General features: G+C 43.9%; 1 protein-coding gene across 1 annotated transcript in view; it reads left to right on the plus strand.

Moving 5' to 3' along the window:
• Nucleotides 1–16826, plus strand: part of SPTLC1 (serine palmitoyltransferase long chain base subunit 1) — a 193476-nt gene that overhangs the window by 167729 nt on the left and 8921 nt on the right. The window contains exon 13 of the mRNA XM_082259354.1: nucleotides 2862–2979. Coding sequence (XP_082115480.1) covers nucleotides 2862–2979 — 118 coding nt within the window. The remainder of the gene's footprint in view (nucleotides 1–2861; nucleotides 2980–16826) is intronic.

Consider the following 16826-nt stretch of genomic DNA (forward strand, 5'->3'; position numbering starts at 1 on the left):
TTCAAGGTTTGGGCCAGGCTGATGCAATTTTCAAAACAGAATGATGTGGCTGCTGCGTATGCAGTAATGGACTGTAGTAATTAGCTACATACAGTAAGCATGTTTCAGGTACAGTACAGGCAACTTCCCCTCTGTTGCCAGAACTAGAGTTCGGCTTAGTGCTTCTCTGTCATTCAGGAAAAGCCTTGTATTTTTATCAATTTATCTTGGTTTGTCCAAAGTGGAAATCGCATCATATGCCTGCCTCTTCACCTTAGCCAATCAGAGTAAGCGGTGTATGACTTGGCCCATACAATCCAATTACCAACCATATACTGTGTGTATGTATATGTATGTATGTATGTGTGTGTGTATATATATATATATATATATATATATATATATATATATATACACATACATACATACATACACACACACACACACACACACACACACACACACACACACACACACACACACACACACAGGCAAGGCAGCACTCCTGCGCAGGATCACGTACCTAGTACGTGATCCTGCCCTTCCGGGCCTGGGGTGTATTAGACACAGCGGGAGCTGATCTGCAGGTACCGCGGACCCTGTCTGATTGCTCCTGCCGATCATTAAGCAGAGAGCCAGAACGGCAATTTGCCTATGTATACAAGGCAGATCACCATTCTGTCAGTAGGTAAGGCATTCATAGTTGCATAGTTACATAGTGAGGTTGAAAAAAGACATCAGTCCATCCAGTTCAACCTATGATGTGTGTGTGTGTGTGTTTGCCTTCAACCGTACATTGTATACCCCTGTATGTTGTGGTCTCTAAGGTGCCCATCTAATAGTTTTTTGAAATTATCAATGCTCCCTGCTGAAACGACTGCTTGTGGAAGAGAATTCCACATCCTTACCGCTCTTACAGTGAAGAACCCCTTACGCATTTTAAGGTTAAACCGCCTTTCTTCTAGTTTTAGTGAGTGGCCACGTGTCTTATTGTATCTCCTTTCTCTAAATAGTTTGTTCCTTATGCTAGGGTCGCCAGTACAGAATTTGTACATTGATATCATATCCCCTCTCAATCGTCTCTTCTCCAGAGAGAATAGGTTCAGTGCTTGTAGTCTTTCCTCATAGCTGATGTCCTCCATTCCCCTAATTATTTTTGTTGCCCTTCTCTGGACTCTTTCCAAATCCAGCACATCCTTCTTGAGGACCGGTGCCCAGAACTGGACAGCATACTCCAGATGCGGCCGGACCAGAGTCTTGTAAAGTGGGAGAATAATCTCTTTATTTCTGGAGTGAATCCCCTTTTTTATACATCCCAGTATTCTGTTGGCTTTGCTTGCAGCGGCTTGGCATTGCATGCCACTGCCAAGCCTGTTGTCTACCAGTACCCCCAAGTCTTTTTCCATCCTAGACTCACCCAGAGGTTCCCCCCCTAGTAAGTAGCTTGCTTTCTGGTTTCTGGCACCCAAGTGCATTACTTTACATTTTTCAACATTAAACCTCATCTGCCATGTAGTTGCCCACCCCGTTATTTTGTTCAGGTCCGCTTGTAAGGTTTCCACATCCTGCATAGAAGATATTGGCATGCTTAGTTTAGTATCATCCGCAAATACTGAGATTGTACTAGATATCCCCTCCTCTAGATCATTTATGAATAAATTAAACAGGATTGGTCCCAGGACAGAACCCTGGGGGACCCCACTATCCTGTGTTCCTGCAAAGCAGTAACATGGATCAATGCCTTCCCATAGTTTAAGCACCTCCTCCACAGTGAGAGAGCACAGGCTAGGCACACAGTTAACCCTTTGATCGCTGTTGATGTTTAACCCCTTCCCAGCCGGTGTTATTAATACAGTGACCATACATATTTTTAGGACTGATCACTGTATTGGTGTCACTGGAACCCAAAAAGTGTCCTGACTGTTCACTGCAATTCTGGCTATAAGTCGCTGATCGCCACCATTACTAGTAAAAAAATAAATCCATAAATATATAACTTGTAGACGCTATAACTTTTGCGCAAACCAATCCATATACTCCTACTGGGATTTTTTTTTTGTTTTTTTTGTTTTTTTTTTTACCAAAAATGTGTAACAGGATACATATTGGCCTTTTTTTGGGATGGGTTTTTATAGCAGAAAGTAAAAAATGTTGTTTTTTCTAAATTGTTATTCGTTTTTTGTTTTTAGCGCAAAAAAATAAAAAAAACGCAAGGGTGATCGAATACCACCAAAATAAAGCTCTATTGTGGGAAGAATAACATAGTGCCATATTGCAAGAAAATGGCCTGAAGGGGGCTAAATCTTTCAGAGGTCTAGTGGTTAAAGTTAAACTAAGCCCAGTTACTTTAATATGGTTACACTGTGGTGTAACATTGTGCTTTTGTGACCCACAAAGTTCCCTGCTTCTGTGTACTGTTAATGTATTATATTTCCTTTTACTAATTGGTGTTCACAGATCAAGGAATTTTCCACTAAATCCCCTGTGCTTGTCTTCTCTTTTTGTAATAACCTTCTACAACTCTGTTTTAAATAACAGTGGGTTTTACATCCTGTTTGATTAGATTGCTTGAAGGTCTGAATGTTTAGCTGGAATAATATTGCATCTAAACAGAAGTATTGAAACTATTAGTGTGTGCATTGGATACCAGGTTATACTGGTAAATGGCACTACTAGATGGAGGAACCTACTTGAGTTTATATGCAGATAGGGGCTTAACACCAGAAGGCTCTGGTAGAAAAAAAGTTTCTTACCGCTTCATGAACACACAAGTCCAATGATAAGCTTTGCCATACATCTAGAAGACCCTTTTTCCTTTTTACCTTTCAGTAAACTGAGTTTTTCTGTAAATAATCCTGTAACTTTGTATTTGTTTTTTTCAGTATTCGGGGTTTGAAAGTTGTGGGAGAGAGCTTCTCCCCTGCATTTCATCTGCAGTTAGAGAACAGCAGCGGATGCCGGGAAAAAGATGTGAAACTGCTACAAGATATTGTAGATCATGTAAGTGCTGTAAATGACCATTGATTTATACTCTTGACGGATTGAAAACTCCCACATATGTACAAAGACAAAGTATTATAATAACTGACACTAATCATTGCCAGATCCAGCAGACTTTTCCTTGACCCTTTCAACCATATCCTTTGAGACTAGTGTTGTGATTTTACACAGAAATACCCCTTGCAAGAGGATGATGAAATGTGATCCCTCTAGCGTGACATAGGCTGTAGTTTCTATGTCATACTGTGGTTTTCTTTAATAAATGGCTTGGCTAAATCATTGTTGACTTCAGCTAGGAGTAAGGATCAGTACACACCCTCTACCTTGTTTGATTGAAACTGGGTATAATAAGGATTAATATGAAAGTGAGTTTAGTGTTGGCATTACCGGTACTTCCTAAAAGGGGACCAGTCTGCAACCTCAAAGTCTTAGTCTCTCTAGTGTATATCAAGCCTATAAAGTGTGCAGTAAGCCCCCGGATACCCAAGATCTTAGAATGAGATTCTTTTTCCTAAAACGTGTCCCCTCCTTGAAGGTTGTAGATTATGGAGTTGGGTTTTTAGGAGTGAGGTTGGGTATAGGGGAATGTATTGTCAGCCAGATACCTTTTCGATAGAGGCTACTATTGTCTGAGGGCAGTGACATACAGTATATGGCAAATACAGTGTACCGTAGTTAATTTAACCACTTTAATACCGCTCACGGTAATACTACTGTGGCAGAGCGGCACGATACCGCTCAGCCACGTAGTATTAACGTGATGCGCGATCACGGCTCCAGAGCGCGCTCCCGCGCGCCGCGGGTCCCGATCCCGATGTCATTCGGTAGGGAACCGATCAGTCATCAGATACTGACCAATGATTTTTGGTCAGTGTCTGTAGATCGGTCCCCACCAATGGCAATCTGTCCCCTGTCTGTGTAATGTAAACACAGACAGGGGAAGTGATGTCACTGTCCTTCCTGGAGTCCTTTCGGTTCCAGGAGAGAGACAGAGACACACCAAAAACGTGAGTTCCACCAAGCAGCACACTGACACACCTCACATAGGTACATTTAACCCCTTCATCACCTCTGATCACCCCCTGATCACCCCCAAAACCCCTCACAGTGAACACTATATACAGTGGTATACAGATATTTTACTGATCACTGTATAAGTGTCACTTGTGAGCGTAGTTTGCGCCTGCGTTAGGCCCAAATAGGGTTAGGGTACCCGCCACCTATCCCCTAATAAAGTTTTTACCCCTTGATCAGCCCCAGTTAACCCCTTCACTACCTATTACTCTGTGCACTAAATACAGTATATAGGTAAATACTGATCACTGTATTTAGTGTCACTAGTGACCCTAATTTGCGCTTGCGCTAAGCCCATATAGGGTTAGGGCACCCGCCACCTATTCCCTAATAAACTTTTAACCGCTTGATCTTCCCCAGTTAACCCCTTCACTCCATATAAATCAGTGCACTAATATATACAGTATATCAGATAACTACTGATCACTGTATTTAGTGTCACTGGTGACCCTAATTTGCGCTTGCGCTAGGCCCGAATAGGTTTAGGCCACCCGCCATCTATCCTCTATAAAGGTTTAACCCCTTGATCTCCCCCAGTTTAACCCCTTCACTTCCCTGTCACAGTGTTCACTATATACGGTGATTACCGATCACTGTATTAGCGTCACGGGTGACACAACTTAGGCTAGCTAGTTAGCGTCAGGGTCCCACTACACCACCGTTACTTAGCGTCAGTTAGAGTCAAGTACACTAACACACACACACCACCGTTACTAGTATAGTGTTTGAACAGATCAATATCTGATCTGATCAGAACTATACTAGCGTCCTCATAATTTAGTGTTCCCCAAACGCAGTGTTTGCACAATCAGCACTGATTCCTGCTAGCACCTGCGTTTAGCCCCCCTGCCCAGCCCACCTTACCCAGGCAAGTGTAGTAATCAATAGATTACTGACACTTCCAAAAAACACAAATCACACAAAACCGCTGCGTTAGCAGAGTCAGGCCTGATCTCTGTTAGCACTAGCAGTTTTTCTTTGTAGCGACCAAATAGTCCTCGACAACCAGGTGCTTTTATTACCTAGTAGTCGCATCACTGTACGAGTAAATTTAGCTACCAAAATGACAAAACGTTCGCTCAGTGATGATGCTATATACAGTATAATGGCCATGTCAAGTGAGAGCGATGGGGAAGCCTCACTGTCAGAATCAGGGTCAATATACGAACCAGATGACAGCAGCGGCTCCCTGACAGATAGCTCCGACAGAGGGGTCCCTGCTAGGGTCAGGCGTACCCGACCCCATTCTGGAGTTGTTGACTTGCAAGAACTGGAGGTTTCTGGTATGCAGCAGAGTGCCAGTACTAGTGCCGCTCACACTTCTCGTGAACTGGCAAGCACGAGCGGCCTAGTACACCCTGGACCTTCAACCAGCACTGCAGTATCACCTGGTGACGTGGCGAGTCACCTGAGTGCAGTTGAAGCTGGTGCGGTGGCTAGCACGAGTAGTGGCCCGCAGCCACCGCGTATCCGAAGACAGGCCCGTAGAGCCCATAGTGTCCTCCCTGAAGCGCTGGCATATCCTAATTGGCAGCCCACAGATTCCACAGCGCCAGTACTTCCCCCATTCACCGCCCAACCCGGAATCCAAGTGGAAACAGCTGGTTTTAATCCCATAAACTTTTTTGAGCTGTTTTTCACTGAAGATCTTTTCAGATCTATTGTGGACCAATCAAATTTGTACACTCAACAATTCATCGCCGCCAACCCAAATTCACCCCTTGCCAGACCATTCGCCTGGAATCCTATTACGATTCAGGAGTTTAAAACCTTTCTGGGCCTTTCCTTCAACACGGGCATTACAAGAAAGAATGAATTGCGGTTATATTGGTCCACTGACCCAATTCATCAAATGTACGTGTTCTCTGCTGCTATGTCCAGGGCTCGATACCAACAAATATTTCGGTTCATGCATTTCAACGACAATGAACTCTGTCGTCCTCGGGGAGACCCTGAATATGATCGGCTCCACAAAATTCGGCCCCTCATAGACCACTTCAATCAGCGGTTCGCAGCCTTGTTTACCCCCCAACAAGATGTCTGCGTTGACGAGTCCCTGATTAAGTTTACTGGTCGCCTTGCTATCAAACAGTACCTCCCCAGCAAGCGTGCCAGATACGGGGTCAAGTTGTATAAGCTTTGTGACAGGGCCACAGGCTATACAGTTAATTTCCGTGTCTATGAGGGAAAAGATAGCACTGTGGAGCCCCCCGACTGCCCAGGCTACATAGGGAGCAGCGGCAAGATAGTTTGGGACTTGGTGTCACCCTTATTCGGAAAGGGGTACCACTTGTACGTGGACAATTTCTATTCAAGCGTGCCACTTTTTAGACACCTCTATCAATTGCAAATTGGCGCTTGTGGCACCGTGCGATCTAATCGCCGGGGCTTCCCCCAGCGGCTAGTGAATGCCCCACTGAGCTCGGGGGAGAGAGCCTGCTTGAGGTGCGAGGAATTGCTTGCAGTGAAGTGGAGGGACAAACGAAACGTTTACGTGCTGTCCTCCATTCACCCAGACACGGCAGTCCAAATTACTACGGTCACCGGTGTTGTTGTTGAGAAACCCCTCTGTGTCCACGACTATAACCGTAAAATGGGAGGGGTGGACTTCAACGACCAGATGATGGGACCGTACTTAATTGCCCGTAAGGCCAGACGCTGGTACAAAAAAGTGTCTGTATACCTATTTCAATTGGCTGTTTACAACGCTTTTGTCTTATACAAAGCTTCTGCTGGAACATTATCCTTCTTTCAATTCCAAGAAGAGATAATCAGAGCCCTTGTGTATTCAGCTGGTGCTCCTGCCCAACTTCCCCAACCAGATGCAGTGAGGCGGCTGCATGAGAGGCATTTTCCGCAATACCTCCCGAGTACCGATACCAAACGATACCCCCAAAAAAGATGCCGTGTCTGCAGCAAGCGCGGATTTAGGCGTGACACCCGGAATTATTGTCCCGACTGTCCTGACCGACCTGGTCTTTGCCACGGTGACTGTTTCCGTCGCTACCACACACTAGTGGATTATTAGCATAGGGTACAGCACGGCACAGTTTAGGGCACATTTACACAGGGTCTCAAAAGATGTTCGATGGCTATCGTCATTTTGAGAGACCCGAACCTGGAACCTGGAACTCGACGTTTGAAGAAAAAAAAAAAATACATAAAAGCCAAAAATAGTTGTCGTCTCAGTCATTTTTTATGTTCTTCTACACTTCCTATGTACTTTTAATGTACTTTGTTTGTTTTTCATTCTTTTGTGACCTGTTTCTCTTGCAGGTACTCGTCGGCTACCACGCATTGATTTCATATATTCTGACACAAACAGTGTTTGCGCTCAGCATACATGGATACCTTTGCTGATAGCAGCTGTGGTGATTTTCTGATTTCAGCACTGCAGTTAAAATCCTATTTTGGTATACGTGGATAGCGCCGTGTATACCCATCATTAAATTCAGTGGGTGGTTGTTTGGGCGGTTAATGATGAGAATCCAAAAACTTTTGTTGTGTCAGTCATTTTATATGTCCTACTCTTCCTAATGTACTTTTTTTTAATGTACTTTGTTTGTTTTTTCATTCTTTTGTGACCTGTTTCTCTTGCAGGTACTCGTCGGCTACCATGCATTGATTTTATATATTCTGACACAAACAGCGTTTGCGCTCAGCATATATGGATACCTTTGCTGATAGCAGCTGTGGTGATTTTCTGATTTCAGCACTGCAGTTAAAATCCTATTTTGGTATACGTGGATAGTGTCGTGTATACCCATCATTAAATTCAGTGGGTGGTTGTTTGGGCGGTTAATGATGAGTAATACTACGCATTATTCCTGTGCTGATTTCTGATAGGTTCTCTTTTTTTTCGTTCAGCCCACAGGCTGCATGAAAAAAAAAAAACCTATATGCCAAACAAAGACCAGCAATGTACTGGTACGTTGCTGGACTTTGAGTGGTTATACCAGGATGATGCCTGCAGATTTAGGCATCATCTTGGTATCGTTTTTTACAGCAAGCGGTCGGCTTACATGTAAAAGCAATCCTAGCGGATAATTGGCCGCTAGACTGCTTTTACATGCAGTGGGAGGGGACTCCCCCCCCCCCTCCTGCCGCCTTCCGCTGCCTTCCACGGTTTTTCTCGGGCTCTCCTGTCCCACCGGTTAACCCGAGAGTGCAGCCGGTGGTTCAATTATCTAACCATAGAGCTGATTGGAGATGAGAATGGCTCCAATCATCTCTATGGCCTAAGATGCCGGAGGCTACGAGCATTTCATAACTTCTGTTTCGCCAGAAATAAACAGCGCCATTGGGAAATTGGGAAAGTATTTTATCACACCAATTTTGGTATGGTCAGATGCGTTAAGGTCAGAGGAAAGATCTAGAGTATAAAAGACCCCAATTTTTTTTAAAAAGAGTACCTGTCACTACAGATTGCTATCATAGAGGAAATTTAAATTCACCGTGATAACAATAAAAATGATTAAAGAAAAAAAAATGAAAGAAAAGGTGTCAAAATAACATAAGAAAGCAAATTAAAAAAAAAAAAAAACAAAAAAAAAAATCAAGCCCCCCTGTCCCCCCGTGCTTGCGCGCAAATGCGCGCACAAGCGTTGGTCTAGTGTCATATGTAAACCGCAATTTCAGCATGCATGTGAGGTATCGCCGTGAACGCCAGGTCGAGGGCAGTAATTGTTGTGGTAGACCTCCTCTGTAAGTCCAAAGTGGTAACCTGTAAAGACTTTTAAAGGCTTTTAAAACCGTACGTAGTTTGTTGCCGCGGCACGGGCGTGCGCAATTTTTAAAGCATGTCATGTTAGGTGTCTATGAACTCGGCATAAGATCATCTTTTAAATTTTACCAAACAATTTGGAATTATATAGTGTATTTCTGCATTAAAAATAAAAAAAGTGTTTTTTTACGCAAAAATTGCGTTTGGAAAATGTGTGCGCAAATACCGTGTAACAAAAAAAATTGCAACATCCACCATTTTGTTCTGTAGGGCCTCTGCTTTAAAAAAATATATAATGTTTGGGGGTTCAAAGTAATTTTCTTGTGAAAAAAAAATATTTTTTCATGTAAACAAAAACTCACAGAAAAGGCTTGGTTTTCAAGTGGTTAGAAGAGTGGGTGATGTGTTGCTAAAATTGAGCATAAAATGCCAGGACTGTTCAAACACCCCCCAAATTACCCCTTTTTGGAAAGTAGACACCCAAAGCTATTTGCTGAGAGGCATATTGAGTCCATGGAGTATTTTATATTTTGCCCTAAGTTTCAGGAAAATGACAATTTGTTTTTTTTTTTTTTTTTTTTTACACAAAGTTGTCACTAAATAATATATTGCTCACGCATGCCATGGGTATATGTGAAATGACACCCCAAAATACATTCTGCTGCTTCTCCGGAGTACAGGGATACCCCATGTGTGAGACTTTTTGTCAGTCTAGCCGCATACAGGACCCGGAAAACCAATCCGCACCTTCTGGCTTTCTAAGGGCGTAAATTGTTGATCTCACTCCTTACTACCTATCACACTTTTGAAGGCCATGAAATGCCAAAATGGCACAAAACCCCCCCAAATGACCCCATTTTGCAAAGTAGACACTCCAAGCTATTAGATGAGAGGCATGATGAGTCCATGGAATATGTTATATTTTGCCACAAGTTTCAGGAAAATTATTATTTTTTTTTTTTTTTTTTACACAAAGTTGTCAGTAAATGATATAATGCTCACACAAGCCATGGGTATATGTGAAATGACACCCCAAAATACATTCTGCTGCTTCTCCTGAGTACAAGGATACCCCATGTGTGAGACTTTTTTGCAGTCTAGCCGCGTACAGGACCCGGAAAACCACTCCCCACCTTCAGGCTTTCTAAGGGCGTAAATTGTTGATCTCACTCCTTACTACCTATCACACTTTTGAAGGCCATGAAATGCCAAAATGGCACAAAACCCCCCCAAATGACCCCATTTTGCAAAGTAGACACTCCAAGCTATTAGATGAGAGGCATGATGAGTCCATGGAATATTTTATATTTTGCCACAAGTTTCAGGAAAATTATTATTTTTTTTTTTTTTTTTTACACAAAGTTGTCAGTAAATGATATAATGCTCACACATGCCATGGGTATATGTGAAATGACACCCCAAAATACATTCTGCTGCTTCTCCTGAGTACAAGGATACCCCATGTGTGAGACTTTTTTGCAGTCTAGCCGCGTACAGGACCCGGAAAACCACTCCCCACCTTCAGGCTTTCTAAGGGCGTAAATTGTTGATCTCACTCCTTACTACCTATCACACTTTTGAAGGCCATGAAACGCCAAGATGGCACAAAACCCCCCAAAATGACCTCATTTTGCAAAGTAGACACTCTAATCTATTTGCTGAGAGGCATGGTGAGTATTTTGCATCTCTCATTTTTTTTGGAAAATGAAGAAAAAACAGGAAAATGCATTTTTTTTCCTCTTTTTTCAAATTCCAAAACTTTGTGACAAAAAGTGAGATCTGCAAAACACCCAACATGCCTCTCTGCAAATAGCTTAGGGTGTCTACTTTCCGAAAAGGGGTCATTTGGAGGGGGGTTGTGCTGTCTTGGCATTTCATGGCCTCCGAAACTGTGATAGGTAGTCAGGAGTGAAATCAACAATTTACGCCCTTGGAAAGCCTGAAAGTGGGGGTTGGCTTTCGAGGACCTGTACTCGGCTAGACTGCAAAAAAGTCTCACACATGTGGTATCCCTGTACTCAGGAGAAGCAGCAGAATGTATTTTGGGGTGTCATTTCACATATACCCATGGCATGTGTGAGCAATATATCATTTAGTGACAACTTTGTGTAAAAAAACAAAAAAAAAAATAATAATAATATATTTCCCGGAACTTGTGGCAAAATATAAAATATTCCATGGACTCACCATGCCTCTCAGCAAATAGCTTGGGGTGTCTACTTTGCAAAATGGGGTCATTTGGGGGGGTTTTGTGCTATGTTGAAATTTCAGGGCCTCCGAAACTGTGATGGGTAGTCAGGAGTGAAATCAACAATTTACGCCATTAGAAAACCTAAAGATGGAGATTCATTTTCGGGGTCCCGTACACAGCTAGGCTCCCAAAAAGTCTCACACATGGGGTATCCCCATACTGAGGAGAAGCGGCAGAATGTATTTTGGGGTGTCATTCCACATATACCCATGTCATGTGTGAGAAATTTATCTTTTAGTGACAACTTTGTGTTAAAAAAAAAAAAAAAAAAAAAATTTTAATTTTCCCAAAACTTGTGGCAAAATATAAAATATTCCATGGACTCACCATGCCTCTCAGCAAATAGCTTGGGGTGTCTACTTTGCAAAATGGGGTCATTTGGGGGGTTTTGTGCTATCTTGAAATTTCAGGGCCTCCGAAACTGTGATGGGTAGTGAGGAGTAAAATCAGCAATTTACGCCATTAGAAAACCTAAAGATGGAGATTGATTTTCGGGGTCCCGTACACAGCTAGGCTCCCAAAAAGTCTCACATATGTGGTATCCCTGTACTCAGGAGAAGCAGCAGAATATATTTTGGGGTGTAATTACACATATACCCATGGCATGTGTGAGAAATTTATCTTTTAGTGACAACTTTGTGTTAAAAAAAAAAAATTTTTTTTTTTTTATTCATTTTTCAAACACCTGTGACAAAAAAATTAAATATTCAATGAGCTCAACATGCATCTCAGAACATTCCTTAGGATGTCTACTTTCCAAAAAGTGGTAATTTGGGGGGGTCTTGTACTGCCCTGCCATTTTAGCACTTCATGAATTGAGATAGGCAGTCAGAAATTAAAGCTGCGTAAAATTTCAGTATTTACACCATAGTTTGTAGACGCTATAACTTTTGCGCAAACCAATAAAAATACGCTCATTGAATTTTTTTTTGTCAAAGACATGTAGCTAAATATATTTTGGCCAAAAAATATGACATAAATTGAGTATATTGGATATTTTTTAAAAGACAAAGTTGAAAATTTCATTTTTTTGCAAAATTTTCGCTCTTTTTTTATTAATATCGCAAAAAATAAAAAGCGCAGAGGTGATCAAATACCACCAAAAGAAAGCTCTGTTTGTGGGAAAAAAAGGACGTAAATTTTGTTTGGGTACCACATTGCATGACCGCACAATTGTCAGTTAAAGTCGCACAGTGCCGAAGCACAAAAAGTGGTCTGGACGTAAGACAGCAAAATCCTCCGGTTGTAAAGTGGTTAAAATACAGTATGGATTTAAGTTATGATTTCAAAAATATTTCATAATTGATGGCTGTCACGAAGTTGTAAAAGAAGTCCCAGGATGCTCTTGAAAGGGGATGAACTCTAGGCTAAATAATATAAATGAAGATTGTTTTGCTTTCACTCAGGAAATAGACTTTGTTTATAGAAGTATAGCCATAATTCTTGAGCATTATTGGAGCCTAATACATTTTGAATGGCCTGCTGGGACTTTTAATTACTTGCTGTAAAGAGGCAATGTATATTATTGATCAGACGGATCTATTGTTCAGCAGCAAATTCCTGTATGCCCTTTAAGCATCTGGACAGGGAGTTGTCCCTCTAGGTAAGGCAAAGGGGAACAGCCAGGATGGGAGCTCTCATTGTTCTGTCTGTTGGCATGGTAATAAGATGGGTACTGTTTTTTTTTTTTTAAGCTCTATTGGTGCTTTCTCAAAATTAACTGTTTAAAACAAAAAATAAGAAAAAATGTGTAGTAAAAAAGTAGTTCCACTGGTTTTTATAATATAACTAGGAAATGATCTATAGCATCTTTATTGTAAATTGAAAATTAAGTGCAGTATTCATCATAAGATAACAAGTTTGAATGATTTCCTTGGGGAATTTTTTTTTTCCCTATCGTTCATTGACAGACGCAGCTCTTATGCTTCTTAACCATTGAGTTATGCGCCATCTACAGGGGTAGTACTAGGTAGTGAAAAAAATTCACTGACACGCCTACAGGGGCTGTTGCTTCCTTCCAGCATAACCCCCACACACCCTGCCACAAGCCAGTTTCTTGCGGCCTAGTGAAGGAGTAGGACCTGGGTTTCCTGCTGGGACTTCGGTCTCAGTTTTTTATTCTTTTAAGAAAATTTCTGTTTTTCTTTACTCACTATCGCTAGCTAGTGTCAGGGGGATCCTCCTGGTGAACTACAAGCGAAAGCCGACTGAGGTTTCGTACTGGATAATATAGATCCTTACGGTCTTCCAGTCTGCCCGACGAGCGTGAGCAGGTTATAATCCCACACTAGGCCTCGCCATGACAGTGTCCCTGTGGACGTGGACGAGCCTGCGAGTGGATGTCTCGCCGGGACATCGACCTGGAACGCCCTGAGTCTCGGCGCACCCCTCGGCTGGCAGAGCCCAACCGGTCCATGGTTGCTCCCGTTCTAGGGGTGCTATATGTCGGCGCCTGGCACCTGGGGGGGGCTGTGTTTGCAATGTTACCTTATCCTACGGGGTCTTTATAGTAGATCCCTGGTGTGGCCTCATGTCTGGGTCCTGACTGCATGGCGCTGTTTTCGGCTGCCATCTTAAGTGTGGGCATCAGCTCCCTGTGTGTGAGAGATGCAGCAGCCATTTTCCCTGGGCTTCTTATACTTTTGTATTGGCACCATTTTTGTGTAGTCTGGAACTGCACAGGCAGTTCTGCCACTTGTGATGTAATTTCCTGTGAGACACTTCCTGTGCTCAGCTCTCCATGCTGCAGATGCTGCTGGTTATTCTCTGAGGTGGTACAGTATTAAGGGGCTTTTTGGGCATTCCCTACGCACTGCGCATTCCCTGCGGGTCTCTGGAGAGAGCAAAAAGGCTTGGTGGGGTAAGCCCAAGACTAGTCAGTCTGGTTCGGCGGACAAGCCCTCCTCTGCATGAAGGGGCGCCCTCACCCATTTCTGGGGTGGGGGGACATCTGGATTGCTTTCAGGGACTCTGGACATCCTTGATTCAGGACAGATGGGTCCACAAACTGATTCGTTCAGGGTACAAGTTCGAATTTCGGTCTCGTCCAGCAGAGACGCTCGCTACCCTCAAATCTTCGTCTGTCTTCGGATCGCTTGCGGGATCTCCAGGAGGCAGTGCAGGACCTCTTAGCACGAGGAGTGATTGTGCCCTTTGGTCTCGCCTCCGCTCCCAGATTCTTCACCAAGGTTTTGACCCCGGTGTTTGCGTTGCTGTGCAAAAGAGGAATCTCGATCCTGGGATACCTGGACGATCTTCTGCTGAGAGCGCACTCTCAACCAGCTTTGTTGGGCGACCTGGAATTCACGGTTCAGACCCTTCAGGAGTTTGGGTGGGCCATCAACTTCAAGAAATCTGCACTGACCACGTCAGTGCATCTGGATTACCTGGGACTGTCTCTAGACTCCCCCCCCCCCCCCCCCCCTTGGTGAGGGTCTTTCTTCTAGAGGACAAACTTCAGAAGTTGCAGGGAGAGCTCTGGTCGCTCAGGGGATACAACAATCTCGAGAGCCTTGGGTCTGATGGTGTCGACTTTCGAGGCGGTCCCATTCGCTCAGTTTCATTCCAGGCCTTTTCAGAAAGAGATTCTTGTCAAGTGGAACAAGGATCCACGGTCCTTAGACTGTATGATATATGTTTGAGCTGCCTCACAAGATCAACTCTCTCTTGGTGGCTTCTGTCATCAGGGCAAGTTGTTCTGGATCTGTTCTGGAACTCAGAGCGATCAGGCTTTGCCTGCTCCACTGGACGAATTGGCTACGAGGTTCCCCGGTTTGGATCCAATCGGACAATGCCTTGGCTGTGGCCTACATCAATCATCAAGGGGGCACCAAGAGTGCCTGTGCCTGGGAGGTGGCAGAGATTTTGACATAGGCCGAAAAACATGTTCCGACTCTCTCTGCAGTTCACATTCCGGGAGTGGAGAATTGGCAGGCGGATTACCGGATCAAGGGGAATGGTCCCTTCATCCAGAGGAATTTCATCTCCTGTGTGTCCGTTGTGGCACCCCGGAGGTCGACCTGTTTGCGTCTCATCTCAACAAAGTGCAAAGGTTCGTGGCCAGGGCTCAGGACCCTCTGGCCGATGCTGCAGACGCGTCAATGGCACCATGGAGCCAGTTTTGGCGGATTTATGCCTTTCCTCCGATACAGCTGTTGTCAAGGTTTCTCTGTAGGCTGGCAGTGGAAAACGTTCCAGTGATTCTGGTGGCCCCAGACTAGCCTCGCTGGTCTTGAGACGCAGACCTGGTAAAGTTGGTCGTTGAGCCTCCCTGGCGGCTGCCTTTAAGGGAAGACCTGGGGTCACAGGGGCCGGTCTTCCATCCTGCTTTACGGTCGCTGGCTTTAACGGCATGGCTGTTGAAAGCTAGGTGCTGAGAGACAGGTCTCTCTGAGTCTGTGATTCCTACCCTGTTGAGGGCTAGAAAAGCGACTTCCAGGAAGATTTATCATTGTACATGGAAATCGTACATTTCGTGGTGTGAATCGCAATCTTTGCACCCTCACTTGTTTTCAGTTGGGATGGTCTTGGCTTTCTTGCAGAAAGGAGTCGAGCAACGATTGACCTTTAGCACGATAAAAGGCCAGGTGTCGGCCTTGGCGATATTTCTCCAACATCCGTTGGCTGTTAATACCTTAATTCGTACCTTTATTCAAGGGGTGCGTCACCTGGCTCCTCTGAGAAGATACCCATTGCCTCCGTGGATCTGAATTTGGTTTTGTCTGTTCTTCAAAAGCCTTCTTTTGAGAATATTAGAGACATTTCTCTGCTTTCGTTGTCTCAGAAGGTTGCCTTTTTGGTAGCTATTACTTCTGCTTGCAGAGTGTCTGATTTGAGACGGCGCTTTCCTGTTGTTCGCCATATTTGGTCGTCCACAGAGATAAAGTGGTTCTCCGACCTAATCCGTCTTTTCTTCCTAAGGTGGTGTCAGATTTCCATGTGAATGAAGACATTGTTTTGCCTTCACTCTGTCCTCAGCCGAAGCATCCCAAGAAAATCGCATTGCATTCTCTGGATGTGGTTTGGGCGATCAGGGTTTACCTGTCGGTCACGGAGTCCTTTCAGAAAAAAGTCCAGATGGTTCAGGCTGATGGTGGTGCAGGCCTATTCCATCAAGGGTCAGGTTCCTCCTTTCCCTGTGAAGGCGCATTCTACAAGGGCGCTTGGTGCCTCCTGTGCCTTCAGTCATCAGACGTTAGTGGTCCAGGTTTGCAGGGTGGCCACCTGGTCGTCTGTGCGCACATTCACAAAGTTTTACAAGGTGCATGTACTCGCATCTGTGGATGCTGCTTTTGCCTGCAAAGTTTTGCAGGCTGCTGTTGCAGAGGCTCCTGACTCTTGAGGGTGTATTTTTCTTTGATAGGTGAGCACTTGTTCCTGGTTGAGCTCCTAGTTTATCTGGTTGGCTAAGTTTAGCCCTTCTGGGAAATATGTTTATTTCTGTGTTTTTTTCCCACCCCTCATGTTGACACTGCTTTGGGATGTCCCAAAGGTCAAAGAAGATAATGGAGCTGTGTCCGTCAATGAATGAAAGAGAAAACCGGATTTTTGTCTTACCGTAAAATCTTTTTCTCTGATGTTCATTGATGGACACAGCACCCGCTCCTCTGTTGAGTTGGGTTATGCATTCTTCTGACGCTTGTTACAAAACTGAAGTCCTTTAGCAGGAAGTGGGAGTATACCCCCTAGGACTGCCCTATGGGCATAGTCAATTTTTTTTTTTTTTGCCTAATGTCCTACTATTATGGAGAGCAGCATAACTCAAGGGTCAAAGAAGATATGGAGCGGTGTCCGTCAATG

This window comes from Pelophylax lessonae (genome assembly GCF_965119305.1).
Source record: "Pelophylax lessonae genome assembly, chromosome: 1".
NCBI classification, from domain to species: domain Eukaryota; kingdom Metazoa; phylum Chordata; class Amphibia; order Anura; family Ranidae; genus Pelophylax; species Pelophylax lessonae.